This window comes from Microtus oregoni, unplaced genomic scaffold (assembly GCF_018167655.1).
Source record: "Microtus oregoni isolate MIOR12 unplaced genomic scaffold, Mior012 000033F_ref0000390, whole genome shotgun sequence".
Taxonomy (NCBI): domain Eukaryota; kingdom Metazoa; phylum Chordata; class Mammalia; order Rodentia; family Cricetidae; genus Microtus; species Microtus oregoni.
This window is the reverse complement of record NW_024543092.1, coordinates 7,978,158-7,993,598: the sequence shown is the minus strand read 5'-3', so window position 1 is coordinate 7,993,598 and position 15,441 is coordinate 7,978,158. Positions and strand designations below refer to the sequence as shown.

General features: G+C 46.1%; 1 protein-coding gene across 4 annotated transcripts in view; it reads right to left on the bottom strand.

The window, feature by feature from the left end:
- The window catches only part of Sash1 (SAM and SH3 domain containing 1), a 229,949-nt gene that overhangs the window by 17,319 nt on the left and 197,189 nt on the right, over positions 1-15,441 (bottom strand). For 3 of the 4 annotated variants that reach the window (XM_041680053.1, XM_041680051.1, XM_041680052.1), the window contains 7 exons: positions 14,740-14,872; positions 10,330-11,162; positions 5,860-5,934; positions 4,302-4,445; positions 2,228-2,363; positions 1,297-1,466; positions 1-210 (listed from right to left, as the gene is read on the bottom strand). In XM_041680053.1, the coding sequence (XP_041535987.1) occupies positions 1-210; positions 1,297-1,466; positions 2,228-2,363; positions 4,302-4,445; positions 5,860-5,934; positions 10,330-11,162; positions 14,740-14,872 (1,701 nt within the window). The remainder of the gene's footprint in view (positions 211-1,296; positions 1,467-2,227; positions 2,364-4,301; positions 4,446-5,859; positions 5,935-10,329; positions 11,163-14,739; positions 14,873-15,441) is intronic. The other variant, XM_041680054.1, reaches the window with a different exon arrangement.

The window sequence follows — 15,441 nt, the reverse complement described above, 5'->3', positions numbered from 1 at the left end:
TTTGAGGTTGATCCGATCCAGGAGATCCTCCACAGACTTCGGCTGGGGTGGTCTTCCCTTCCTCTTCCTCCTGGCAGGCCGCTTGGGCTTCTCCTCTTCCTCGTTCAGCACATCCACGTAGATGAACTTGAACGTGCCGACTTTGTTGTTCAAGAGTCCCATCCAGGTGCCCATGGGTGGCTTGCTGATTATATCAATGATGTCTCCTTTCTGCAGCCCAGGGAACAGAGATTTTCCGTTAGCCACATTTCTAAGCAGGAGCAATGACATAATTCAGAGAGCGGGGGAAATGCTACAAAATTAGGATTCGAATATTAGAATAGTCAGCTTCCTGCTTAAATTTTGTGTGTGTTTATATGTAGGGGTCATGCAGATGTGTTGGTGTGGTGTATGCCTATGTGCATGTCCAGTCGTTTTCTATATGGCATTCTATCTTATTTTTGAGACACGGATTCTCACTGAATCTAGATTCCATCAATTGGCTGGCTGACCAATAAGCTCCGGGGATTAGTCTACCTGTCTCGACACCCACAGAACTGGTTTATGGGTTGCACCACCGTACCCAGCTTTTACACAGGTACCGGGGATTTGAACTTGGGTCCTCGTGCTTTGGGCAACAAGCACGTTACTGACTGAGCCATCACTCCAGCCCCACGCGTCACCGTCCTGAATGACCGAGACAGGATATGATTGGGAGCTTGGCAGAGGGCAGATAGAACACTCTAACTGTGTTTGATGCCATGCTGATCCCAGGTTACAACCTTCCCTGCCTCCTGGTCTTCAGGGTCAGGTGGGCCTTGGGTGTCACAAATGTTCTCAGGTTGCCTACCTTGACTCTTGGAATAGCATCCTAGTCCTGGGGAAAGAGCTTGCCACCAGGCACAAGAGGGTGTCCCCTAACTTGTGGCCACACCCTACTCTAGGTCAAACTGTGTCTTTAGGTTCCCTGTAAGCATCTTTGTTATACAAATACAGGGCAGCTATTCCCTTCAGATAAAGGAAACATAGAAGAAGGGCCATGGAAGTTCTAGAAGGAATCTGGGGTCAAAGGACAGCTCCAGGGAGAAAGTGGTGGTAACAGAGGGTTAATGTACATCTTCCGCATCCTTGACCACTGTCTGGTTCTATTTTATTCTCGTTATAAAGGAGACCAGTGGGGTCAAGGTGGCCATGACTAAAACCATGGGCTAGTCTGGATGATAAGTCTGTACGCATCCAATAGCAGGGAAGACAGAAACCCTTCCCAAGAGATAAGAGAGCTTGGGTTAGTTGTCCAAGACCAGGGAAAAAGCCTACCTTGAGCTTCAGAGAGTCTGTGTCATAAGGACTGGGGGTGAAGTCAGTGTGCACTCGGGCACGGCCACAGAAGGGACCCCGGTAGGGAGGCTCTTCGTCATCACCATCTTCCGACTTGACGCTTTCCCTGTTGCTGGTGGAGGAATCGGTGGTACTCACGGTCTGACCACCTGCATAGGGAGAACAGGATGTACAGGGATAAGAACAGCCTTCCCACGTAAGGAAGAGGAAAGGTACCGCTAGCACTGTGTATTAGAAGAGGCCCAGGAAGGGAAGCTATGAGCCATAGCAGTATGACAGGATTACCACTGGGCCATGCATGATTCTGACTGACATCCTAACTTGTTCCTTAGGTGACACGGGACTCCCAACACCTTATCCTCATGATAGGAATCCTTGGGCCATTGACTCAGCAGAGAACGAAGCTGCAATGCCAGGCCCTGGCCTTTGCCCATAGCACTTAGAGCCCCCATTGTAGAGTTCACCATTTCTCCCATGTATTACAGGGAGGAAACAAGCCTAGCAGTAGAGTAACATGCCTAAGAGAGAGAACATAAAGTTCTGGATTTACATGCTACCTCCTCCTGCTCACTATTCAGCCAACACCAGCCATCGCTGGTCCTGGGAAAGTTTACTTATATCTGCTATCAATATTTAGAATTCTTTCCCTTGCTCAGATCCCTGTATTTTGTGGTCATCTCCATGCATGTTGACCATTGGCTTATTCTCTGGAAGATCAGAGATGCATTTTCTATCTTCACCAATCAAAAAGCAAACATCCCCCTTCACCAGAGCCGGACAAATACACAATAGGACCCCAAGGATGGGTACTTGGAGTGGTGCAGCTTCAACTTGCCTTAGCTTGAGGCCCAAATGAACGTCTGTCTGTAACTCCGAAAGGAAATCATGAAACATTGCAAACGATACTTACTCATTGAGCTCTGGCCGCTCAGAGAACTCCGAAGGCTTTCTACAGAGCCCCCAGCTTTGAGCTTGGGCTTGTCCGCGTGTTCAGAATCAGGCTTTACTGAGGCAGGAGAGCTGGGCATTCCCTCAAGTCCTGAGTTCTGAAACAGTTTCAACAGAATTGAGTTTCCTGAGTAGACAGTAGAATTTCATAATTCTAGGCAATTTGGTCTTCACCTTTATCAGTGAAATGGATGTCGACGCCTACACTTGGTCCTATCTACAATATTCTCCCTAAAGCCTACATCCTTGCTTATATTTACATTTGTAGACAACAGTACTGCTTACTGAGTACTCCAAAGTTGTTTTTCAAGTTCAAACAGATTTTCTTAAAATTTCTGGGGAAAACCCCATCCATCTACCAGATATGAAAACAGCTTAGGGGCTCAGGATACTCAGGAACAAGCTAGGCCTCAAATGTAGATCAAGTTCAATCTACTCTTAATATAGCATTTAGAAGGACAATCTGAGGGCAGTTAGTTAACTTTAAGGGGAAAAATTTAGCTAAGTTGTTTCTTAGAAACAACTGGCCAGATTGTTTCTATTTCTGCAATATTGCTGAAAGTAGGGACAGGGCGAAGATGCTGTGTTTAGCCGCCAGGGGGCAGCAGCTGAACAGAAGTGCCTATGGTCCCAGTCGGTTTTACTGGCAGGCTGGAGCAGCATTCTTTATGTCTTTGAAGCAGGTATTTTAATGGGCTGCAAAACGAGTAACCTTAAAGGGGTAAGAAGAGAAGGTTTTGAAATCCAAGGTCAAAACTATCTCAAAGTTCAGACCTCTAGGTGTTCTTCCTTCCACACTTGCAATTAAGGCAAAAATCGGATGAAACTTTTTTCTATGGAACCAGGGGTGCAAAGTCAGTTTTGTGATATCCCGATGACACACAGTGCCAGCGAGATGGCCTTCTGCTCTCGCCCCAAATAAAAACCTGCCTGACTATTGCAACCTAGTAGCCAGAAAGTATTTCTGTAAGACTTCCCCTTCGTAACTACTACATACTTCTAGAACAATATAGCCTACATCTGAAAAGTCAGTTGGCCAAGAACACTTAAAAGAAAAAATTTACTTATTTTTATTTTTGGTACACAGTGTTTGCATTATGTATATGTCTGTATGCATCCCACATGTGTGCCTGGTGCCCGCAGAGACCAGAGCAGGGCACTGGATTCCTTGGAACTGGAGTTATAGAGTGTTGTGAGCCACCATGTGGGTGCTGAGAACCATACCCGAGTCCTTCATCAGAGCAGCAATGGCTCTTAACCACAGTGCCAGCTCTCTAGCTCCAAAGGGTACTTCTAAAGGAGATACTCTCTTTCTTTACAACAAGGGTATTTGAAAAAAGAATCCCCTGGCCCACTGAGCTTAAATGTATTCACTAGGTTCATTCTACTGTGCTGACAGCCCAGCAGAATCTTTTTCTGTGTGGCCTTGTCTTCATTTCTCTGAAATGGGAGGCCTGCTGTGAAGGTTTCATCGTAATTGTCAACTCGATAAGGTTTAGAATCACCATGGAAACGAAGCTCCGGGCACATCTGTGATGGGTTTTCTAGATTAGAGTCGTTCAGGTGGAAGGTCACCTGAATACAGTGGTTATCCGTCCATAGACCGCAAAGAAAGGAGAGCGGGGACTGAGCGGCAGCCTTCACGTCTCTGTCTACTTCCTGATGAAGGACAATGTCACCAGTGACTCAAGGCACTACCTGCCTGCCATGAAACACTGTGTCTTGATGCTGCGAGCTGAAATAAAGCCTCTCTTCTGTCCTTCAGCTGCTTTGGTCTTATATTTTGATGCAGCAACCAGAAAAGCCACTAATACACAGGGCCTGTATTTTCTAGTCTCCGAACTAAGAATGGTATCCGGAAAGCCCTAACTGCTAAACAACTGTTTCTGTAGCAAACGCCTTCTTTTTCTGCACAAATACAGCCTGATCTAGCAGCTGGTTAATGCCAAGAAACACACACACATTATAGCACCATTTAATAGCCCAAGCGGACCGTGCTTAGCAAGAACCTGGGTCACAGCAAGATGGCCACACACCTGCTCAGAGACGGGGCTGCTGTATTTCTTAGATATCCTCTTCCTCATTGTATCTTTCACCGACTTCACCTTTTTCCCAAGAGAGATGCGGGAGGCAGTAGGCGATTTGATTACCTCTTTGTACACAAAATCTCCCTCTTTACCCTGCAAAACAGAGTGTAAACGCCATTAGTCCTAGGAGAGAAAGGCTAGAAACCGGTTCCACTACTCAAACCATTAACATCCTAGACCTCAGAGAAAATATTAGCATTCCCCGGGATCTTCACATTTTTCTCCTGTTAACTCGAGGCTCTTATTTATCTTTGAGATGAGGAATTAAAACCTACTGAGAGGTATTTTGTTTGTCTGTTTATCCTGGGGCTTCAGGCACTTTTTATTTTATTTAATCTTAGTACATGCTTTTCCAGTTGCGTTTTTTTTTTTCCTTCCTATCATTTAAAAGCCCTTGAGGGAACTGCATTTCATTAGTGCAGAAAGATTTAGAGGGACCAATATTCAGGTAACCCCAGCAGCGGGGGAGAAGGGATTGACTCACCCAAGGGCAGAAGGTGGGCATCAGGCTGCGTGACTATGTACTGACAGTCAGTGTAGCCAACTCCTAAGGGCAAACTCTCCTTCCTTGAACAAGCCAGACTGTGGCCATCTCTCATTCTCTTTTGCATTAAAAGACAAACCTTCCCAAGAAGGGATGGGTGGAGGAGACGTTTGTGTTTGTAGAGATTGACAACATAAAATTATTGGCTTATGAACCAATAAAATTTGATACCCAAATAAAACAGCTTAAATCTTGCAGCAAAGGGTGTAACGCCTCCTATCTCACAGCTGTGTATCTTAGCGACATAAGATCATAATATCTATAAAGCATTTTTTTTTTTTTTGTCTTTAAGTGGCAAGCAAAACCATGTAAAACTTACCTACTCCTTTGGGGCTGGAAGTTTAGGGAACTTTAACATAGTGGCCTGGGCCCTGACCATGACCCACAAGCACATCTGAGGAGACAATAACCTTGGCAATCAGGGCCCTGGGTTTGCTTTGCTTGCTTCAGGACACCTCACATGAGAAAGTTCTAAACTTAGGATGGGCCTCGGAGGTCCTATAATAAGACTGCTAAATGAGACTCACATCACAGGGCTCCATGGGGTCAGACCCCTTATGACTAAGGCCAAAGGAGCCAAACTCATCTGTGTGTGTTACTTAAAGAATGCTGGAGCGAAGGCTCTAAGGAGCAATGACGCTTTGAGCGGATGAAGGCACAGATGGCCCCCATCCATTCCGTACACCTTCAAGATGGAGGCAACAGAGTTTCTTTGCTTTTGTCTGTTTTTTTGTTTGTTCGAGACAGGGTTTCTCTGTAGCTTTGGAGCCTGTACTGGAACTAGCTCTTATAGACCAGGCTGCCCTCACAGAGATCCGCCTCTGCCTCCAGAGTTTCTTTGCCAATATAGTTTTGAACTGCTGAACAAAGTGGGAATTGACTCTCTGAGACACCAAAACGGGAACTGTTGGCATCTAGGTCACTGCAGTCCAGACTGACAACTTTTCTCTGCGGTCCACTCACCATAGGGTCAGAGTTATTACTGCCAACATGCAGAGATCGATTCGTCAGGTCAAATCCACCGAAACTGCAAGTTCTCTGTGGAACAAGAGAGGGGAGGTGATAATGCAGTTATGCTCGGTCACACCCACAGACAACCCAACACATGTCCCCTGTGCAAAGCATCTCCGAGCCACAAATACATGTACAGGATGGCAATAGGACACGCGGCACGATGAAGGAAAAACGTATGCTTCATGTCACACGAGACCTTCCTGATGGGGTGTTCTCATGGGTCACCGGGACCCTTAACATGCAAAAACAATGACTCTTAAGAACGAAATAAACACAGCCTTCAGAATCTCAGTACAGGAAGGCTCCCTCACTGCTCCATGGTCTTGGGAGTCCTAAGCTCTGCCAGGGACAGCAGGCCTTTCGGAAGGACTTTTGTCATTTAGTTTTGAACCATTATGGAGGGAAAAGAAGGTACGTTCATAGTCAGCCAATCATGCCAACAGGGTTATCTACTTTCTGTGGGACATCCTTCCCCATCCTGGCCAAAAATGATGATAATTTCCCCATCTGACTCTCGACTTATCTAGTTGCTACCCTTTTTATCACAATGGATGACAGCACATTTACCAGTGGAGGGGTGACTGAGTGTCTGCCACTAACCACACACTCTACTTTCAGTAGGAAAGATACTGCTGCAGTTATGACGAGAGGCTTATTGTACTTTTAGTTGATTTCAAATTTTGTGAAACTACTTCTATTTCCAGGATTTTCTGTCTCTGGAACTTATATCCAATTTCTCTAGCAAAATAAATAAATAAGTAAATAAATAACTCGAGGCCCTTGCCTGTTTCCTCTTGCCAAAGCATATTAATTTTTGTTGGAGGTGATGTTTTAAAAGCAGTTGATGAGAAAACTTACACAGCAGATTTGGGCTCTAATGCTGTGTATTACCTGCTGCTTGGAGACCCTAAGGGTGGCCACAAAATGGAAGGAATGAGCACAAAAGCAGAATACAAACTATGAACACTGCTTCTTTTAATCAGACACATTTTAGATATATTAATGTACCGCATTGAGATAGAAGACATGGTCGAGGAGGAAAATGAGTAGGCGTTTAACACTGCACATAGATCTAACTTGTGCTTCTTGCTTGCTGCTTGACACACAGAGCAAGTCCTAAAACTCTGAGTTTAGGATTCCGAATCGATACTATCTAGATCATAGACCTGAAGGACTTAGCACCCTGGGCTCATAAAGCAGACGCTCTGGGCCTTGTTTATCCTCTGATGTTTCTTTTTGGTTCTGCTAAGAGGCCAGGAGCTCCTCTTGATTATTCCACTGCAGGTTAGCCTTAGTCAAGATTTAAAACATGCAAATGAGGGGCGGGAACCTCCATTCCGGGTTTTATAATCTGGAAGTTCAACAGTTAAACCAAAGCTTCCAGGAACAGGCCCCACAGGGAGGTGGCAGCTGTGGCACCCAAGAGGAGCAGAAGAGAAGGGCATTTGGGGCTATCCACCTCTCAGCAACACTTGCTCTTGCTTACACTAATCACTACTTGCTCACTTTCTAGTGAAGGTTAGCTCAGTTTTATACTATCAGGAGGTAACCCTGCTTTCTTCATAGTCAACCAGCCTTATATCTCGTCCATAAAACGACTCCTCTATACAAAAGGAATCGCCAGCTCACCTAATTGGGAAACAATTGCCACCTCTCAAGGCAAATTTTTTAACATTAACTTTCCCCTCGTAGCTTATGGTGCCAAATGCTTTCTCTCAGTTCTGCAAAGGCAGGGACTTTATTCTAGTTCCTTTCCTGTGACTCAGGGCTTCGCAGACACGGGATGGCGCCCAGATGCCCGATCACTTTATGACTTTCGCACGTTCCTGCTTTAAATGACAACATCTCCCTCAACCCTGGACCCAGCATGCTTTCTCTGATGCATAGGAAATAACTCACAAGGCATTTATGTGGAAATGATGACTGTAATAAATTAGAAGCTTATTTGGGTTTTCATGTGCCTGCTGTGGGCATTTATGCCTAAAATAAAGGGCTTAACGAATGGGCTGATTTTCAGACTCCCCAGCTAAACATCTCTCCAAGCGATGTGTTAAGACAGCAGAATCAGATTCTTCATCAGCGGAGGACTAACAAGCACTGAGCGCTGCATGGAAGAAGTTCCCACTTCTGGTAAGGTCACCAGTTCTCAAAGCAGAACTCTTGCAGGAGGGAAAGTGGATTATAAAAACAACGAAAGAAAAAAAAAACAATCTTTGAACTCTGGTGATCTGCATAAATGGAGCATAAGCAAAATATTCTGAGTTCATTCATCTCTTGTACAGATAATAATAAAAACCTCTTTTGGATGATGCTTGGGATGAGGCGAGTGAGCCAATGGGATGGGCATGCAGCTGAGAACATGTTTGGAGGGGGATTGGATTTAAAAAGGGACAAGATTCCGAAATGTCATGCATGTCTGTTTTCCCAAACAAAAAAAATTGAATGAATAAAAATTAAAAGCAAGACACATGACTGTTTCCAATGAATTCAAAGCGTTATCATTTCCCTGAGGTTTTGTCAAGCAAGTATGGCATCTCTGAAGGACAAAAAGAGCAAGGTTGACAATTAAAGCAAACTGTGCACTTTGAGAGTAAAATGAAGGAAGTGAATACAACAAAGAGAATGAAAAGGAGCACTTCAGGTGAAAGAAGCAAGGGTCAGAGGGTGTAAGACCAGCGATAGAGCTTAGCATGCAGAAGGCTGTGGGTTCGTGTCCCAGAACCAGAATACCAAAATCAACCAACCAGCCAAACAAACCAAAAAACCCACCCATCTCTTTCTACTGTTGAAACACTGACTTTATCCTATGTTTTCTGAATAATGAGAATGTTAATTTTTTCTAATTATATGATTGTACTTATAAGAGCAGCTATGCACAGATTTCTAATTTAGCCCTGAATATATTGCTTAGAAGATATTAAAAAGGCCGAGTACTGTCTGTCTTAAGCTCTTAGCATATTAAAAGTATCCCAGTTCATAGTGCCATCGTTAGTGAGTGGCGCTGATGTCTGGAGGCAAGCAGGCAGATGAACTGGGCTCAACTCTGACACCAAGACCAGTGCTTTACAAAAGATATGGAGGGCAGAGTACACCAGAAACTGAAGCATTGAGTAGCCAAGAAAATTCTGATATTAAAACAAAACAAAACAGAGAAGAACCAAAACACTGTTGCCAAGATACAGAAAGACAGAAGGAAAGTTTTCCCAACAGACTGATAGCATAAAAAGTGTTGTAAGGCGCACAAGAGTGGGAAAAGACAGAAAAGAAAATCTAGGACGGAAGTCAACACACATGGGAATTATTTTCAAAACTCCAAAGCGAGGAAGGACCCACAGATTCTCTGAGAAGCAGAGGAGGGCATTTGAAGGATGGCAGTGGCCAATCCGTCTTCGTTTTCACAAAAGCAGAACTCGATTGCATGCATTTAAATCACAGTTATACAGTTCTGGACAAGAGCATCCTATTCATGATCGCGAAGGAACCCTGGGAAAAGCGACCGTGGAGCCTATTCTCCTCCAGAGGTTCTTTCAGACCTTTCAAAGGGGCTCTGGGCCAGCAGCCCCGGGAGGATTAAGCAAGGTGCCAGAGCACAGCGGTGCCAGCTCTGCCTCGCTCTGTCCCCTTTTACACGGGCCATTGTGCAAACTCCAAGTTAGGTGGGAATCCCAGGGGGAGAATATCTATACTCTCAAGTTCGAACTAAGTCACCCTCTGAAAGGAGAAGTTGAGCTAGGCTTCGCCGGCCCTTCAGGATAAAAACTGAAAACGAAAACCTTTTATTTTAAGTCATCTTATAAGAAAGCATTTTACTTTCCGATGCATAAGAATCTGCGTGGCCACTGAGGACATTACTACATGCTAATCACTACATTTTAAAAAAGGCAAAAATACTGAATTAGTTTCAGTAAAACAAAGGGGCTTTAATTGATTTTTTTTTTTCTCTTTTAGATGCAAGAACTTTCTGGCTGGCCCTCCTAATCAAAGAAATGTACTTGACAATGGGGATGGCAGACTTTCCATCAGTTCTTTCTTATTGTTTTCAGTGACTGAAAAAGAAACAGCTCTTTCAGGGCTTAGTGTCCTTCTGCTTCGAGGTCCTATGACAAGATGGCTGGCCATGAAGACAGCCACTCCTAGAAGTTAGCCAGAGCCCACTCCTGAACCCTGGAAGATTAGCTTCAAGATTTAGTTTCAGTTAAATAGAAAAAAAAAATCAAAGAGCTTCAGCTGGCCAGAGGGCAGATGGAAATTAGAGGAAAGGCATTAGCACTAAAGAAAGAAGGTCTAGAGATCAGAGGTGACGGTGGAATGGACCCCAAGAGACGAAGGAAGGCACTTTTGCAAGAAGAGAGGCCATAATGCTTGACTGCACATCACGGAAATGACAAGGCCTTCCTCAAGACCATCCTGGCGACTCACGGACTTCTGGTGGATTCTCAAGAGAACCCTTTTAGTACAGCGGTCCACCGTGGCAGCCCACTTCCTCTTTGCCTCCTCATCCTCCTCCAGCAAGCACCGCCTCAGGTCCTGCTTCTCAGCCTTGCTCAGCGTCCTGTCTGAAGCAGGACGCACGAGCTGGGTCAGGTTCAGGTGGCTGTAGAGACTCCGCTCCACCACGTAGGTGATATTGAACTCGCTGACCGAGGTGCGCCCTCGGCCCCTCCTGCCAGGGAAGCCGCAGCCGCCGCCCCCCTTGGGCTTCTGCCGGGGCAGCAGGTCACAGGTGGTGCCATTGACTCCTTTTCTGGAGGGACGCTGACAGAGAAAAGTTCTGGAACAGGAGTAATTAGTATCCGTTTTCTTCAAGCGGATTTGCTTACGGACACTCTGCACCTCCTCCAAGGACACCAGAAAGTGGTGCCTACGCCGATGGTTGTCATAGAAGAAAACACCGTCCGTACTTACCCCATGACTTAAGGACCCAAGACCTTTCTTCATTTCCCCCTCTGTGAGGGAGCGGGACACTTTCTGGGACTTCTCTTCTTCTGGATAGGAGAAGAATGTCCCCATCTTCTTAGGGGGCTTAATCAGGCTCCGACTTTCTCCCTTGCTGAATGTTTTGACCAATTTCCGGCCAGCTCCCCAAGTATCCAGGCTGCTAGATGATGGAGATGGGGTGAGAGACTCCGAGTCATCTTCCGGAGGTTTCTCAGAGGAGCCATCATAGAAACATGGCTTTTTGTGCACTCCAGAGTAGAGTGCGGACCTCTCGTCCAGGACGGGCGGATTCTCAAACACATGTTCCTCTCCACCTGGAAGGGCATGAACATAGGGTCTCCTGTGAATGGGTGTCCCACGGACCTTTTTCCATCCCTGGAAAACACAAGTTAGCTCACACAGCTAACGGTCATGTTCCTCCTGCCTACACTAAGATCTTCTTCACAAACACGGCCCATAGGTCAAGGCACAAACAACAAGAAGGTCATCAGACTGCACTGTATGGTTGTAAGGAAGTTTAACATTCAACATTTGTGGGGTGCTGGGTCTGGCAGCACAGGCCAGTAATCCCAGTTTCAGGGAAGACAGAGGATGGCAAGTTCAAGATCAACCCCACCAACTTAACGAGACTCAAAAATAAAAGCTTGTGGTATTACTACTCCTGACTATAAGTTGAGCATTTGGGAGGCGGAGGCAGGAAGATCAGGAGTTCAGGGTCATCCCTGGCTAAATACAGAGTTCAAGGCCAACCTAAGTTAATGAGACCCTGACTCCCAAAACCAAACCAAAACAAGAGGGATGGGGCTATAGCTCAAATGCAGAGAGGTCTTGTTTAGCTTTGCATTCAAACCCCAGTACTATTAAACTAGGTAGGGAAAATTTGTGATATCTTTTATTCTCCTTCAGAACAAGTTTTTAGGCCAACATCTTCCTTGGCCTACTAAAAATGCCATTTACAAAACCAAGACCCGTCATTACTGTGATATATGTTAGCATTTCGAGGTCATTGGCATCCGACTTGTAAGCGCATTCTCCAGAAGCTAGGCTCAGTCCTCCCCATCCCAAAAGGCTCTCCTTTAGGTCGGAGCTAGTGGCTTTTATAGTTGGAGTGTGGTGAATGCCATGTGGCGGACCATGATTTTTTTTATTGGTACATATGCCGTTTAAGTGATTAAATCTCCAAGAGATTCTGGGTGGGGAAAACACCAGAAAGGGTTATACATGCAAATGTGATTGACAAATGCTCTCCAGTGGACTAGCCAAACACAAAAAGCCAGAGGAACTGAGCGATTCCAGCCAGAGAGTCCCATCCACCCAGCCCTGGAGGAAACAGCAAGGGCATTTAAGGGCTTTGACACGCAAGCAGCTCACTAAGTGTTCTACTCAGGCCCAGGCTTCCAGGCCTTGAAGCTCTCTCTGGGGCCAGGTAGTGAGCCAAGCCCTCTGGAGCAGCCCAGTGGAAAGGCCTGGATGTGCTGGCAGGAGAGCCAAGTTCTTTTCTGCATGTGTTATATGAACAGATGTGATGGAGGAAGTAGGTCAAACTGTGGGTGTAGCGATCCCAACTGGCTGCATCCCTCAATTAGAAGGAAACATTGGAGCTTTGCAGCTTTTCCCCAGCTGAACAGCCGAGAGGGGAAAAAATACGAAGTTCCCTGGAACAGAAGGGGAAACGCTATACAATCCAGCTGGGACAAAGGTGCCAATGAGTGGTTAAGTGTCAGGGAGAGAGAGGGAGGGTGGTAAAAATGACACCCTTTTCCAGAAGAGTCTAAGAATGGCTACCTTCCCTAATTTGATAGATATTCATTACAGAAGAATTCGGCTATGAAATCCCACTTAAGAGTGACTTCACGTCCATGTGGGGAAGTAAGCCGTAGAGACGGAAGGATAAGTGAAGGAGAAATCAAAACGATGCCCAGTCCCGGAGTCACTGAAGAGCTGTTTGGGGATCAACAGGGAGGGCGTGATGCCTGGTCCAGGCTCAGACAGGATTCAGCCAGACCACAGGCAGTGCTCAAATATGAGGGCTGCTTCCTGCTCCCTCCTTCAGATGCCCTGATAACTTTAGAGACCAATAGTATTTACGTCTTCCCAAGTAAATATTGTTACTTCTAAAGATTGTGCCCTGTTTCCTGGGCTAAGACTGGAAGCCTGCCTGGTAGCAGAGGTAACCCCACTGTGAATGAACACAGCCATGTTATGCCCTCCAGGTGGCACAGATCCCTGAAACGTCTAAGCAACACAGTCCTGAAGGGCTCCGTGGGGTCCTGGTGGGCTTTACCCAGTGCTCTAAGGACCTGCCACTCATCAGCGGTTCACATATCTTCTGGAGTATTTTCAGAACAGCCATCAGCAGTTTACGCATCTCTGTCACAGCTGGGTCTGGCACTATCTGGGACACACATGTCTGAGACATGTGCAGCCTTAGCCTGGGAAGGCAGCGTCTGCTAAGGCGCTTTGAGCCGACTATGGAAATGCCTCCCAAGAGGCTGTGTCAGCCTTTGTGAGAAGGCCCGTGCAGAGCGAGGTTTCCTGTCTGTGTCTGAGAGGCAGCCCCCAAAACCCAGCCCTGACCTGGGTTCCCTGAATACAGTCTTCTCCTGTCCTCTGCGGATCAAAAGGAGCTGCTTTGCTATTGCAGAAGTGGAGGCCCAGGTGAGCTCTGCCCCTGTGCGATGTGCAACCCGCTTCACGGTGGCCTTATCTTAATGCAGCTGAGATCAGAAGACCCCACATAATGCAAGGACACAGATTTGCGCAAGTTCTGGTCTTTAGCTATTGGTCTGTTACTGTAAGTGCTAACACAAAGAGACACTTGAGGCTTCCTCGTTTGCTAAAAGCCACCAAGCAGAAGCTGATGGTTCCGTACTGGCTTAGACGTGCTCCCGCACTGTGGAGAGGGCTAACGCATCTACGTCTATGAACAACACATAGAAGTGGGCAGACAACAGGTACAAACATGGTCTGTGTTGAATACTCTCCAAAGATGCTATGTCAGGATGTACCTGGAAAGTCATTTTATAAATAAGAAAACCTTACAGGTGGGTGCCACCATGTAGCCCATAGTGCTCCCCTCTCGGGCTCAAAATTGCTGGGATTATAGACCCTTTGCTGTATGCAGCTATATTCGGGAATATTAAGCTTTTATTTGATCTTTTTTGGGGGGTATATTTTTGATTGTTTATGCATCCTACTAAAAGCGAAAATGAACAAGGCCCTAATTTGAACAATCGTAACTATAACTCAAAGGTTACTAGTCATTCTGCTGATCCCCAGTCGATGTCTCTGTTGACATTAATGTTTCATCGTCCCAGTCAGCTCTTAAAGATCCCCTTCGAATTGAAGGTCCTCAAAGTCCCTTTGAAAAGAGATTTGAGATTGTTTCCTGGAAGAACAAAGCAGCCCCAAGGCTTTGAAGGGATATTAAGAGCCTCGATTGTCAGGTGGCTTTGCAAGAGGGATGCAGGGTGTATCCGATTTGCATGAGACCCATTGCATTACAAATGCCAGTCCCCTATGGAAGAAAGGCGTATGCTGAGAACATACAGGGTTATATATGGCAACAGAAGCTCATAATTAAAGCTGGGCCACACCTTCAGGTTTTATCGTCAGACCCTAGCCATTTCCCATCTCTGTCACTCTGGAATTACTAAGTGCCCGAAATACTTGACACCAGGATCCTTCATTCCACAAGGCTGAGCATGGTCCTACTGGCACGGAGACAGCTGTCAGCCTCAGCCAGAGCTCGGTTCCTACTTGAATTCATATTCTGTTTCTACTGACCATCCAACCCCAAGTGGTTTCTTCTGAAAGAACTAGGGTGGGGTTTCCTGCCCCCGCCCCCGGTTTTTGTTTTCTGTTTGGTTTGGTTTGGTTTGGTTTTCTTACCTTCAGTGCTGGGCTTTTTCATTTCTTCCACCCTGATCAGTTTCTTCCTGACTCTTCGGGTAGAGTTTACCAGCTTGTGTAACCTCTTAAACTTCACCGACTCCTCCGACTCATCATCCGATTGTTCTCTTGACTGGCCAAGAAACAGAGGAACGGTTAATCAGTTAATTGCTCCAGAGCTGTGGCCTCCCGGCTGGCATGAATGGCTCAGCTGGCCTCTCAGTCAAGGCCAGGGATCTGCAGCTCCACTGCCAAACTTGGAACATCAACAAATCTGCCCAACAGGTTTACAAAACCCCGCATACCCTCAAATGGCCTAATTCCGCAGACTCAATCCTAGGGATAAAGTACATATTCATGGCATTGACCACCATGGGGGTATCTGTCCATCCCGTTCCCTGTGTCTTTCAAGCCAAGTCCAGTAGGACTTTCTCCTCGAGCTGGCCCTGTAATTCCAGTTACACTGCTGTGGTTTGGACCAGGCTCTCCTCTGTCTGGCCCATTGGGACTTGCTGCTGAACGTGGTCATCAACCACTTCTCCAAACCAAAATTTTGTTGACTTTTTCCAGCACCCCACCCCCACCCCAAATCAAAACCAGGAGGCAGAAAAGGGGAAGCAATGAAGGAAAAAAAAATAAAGAAAAGAGGGAGGGGGGGAGAGAAACTTTCTTTCCTTTTTGTTAGAACTGCCTGCCACATCA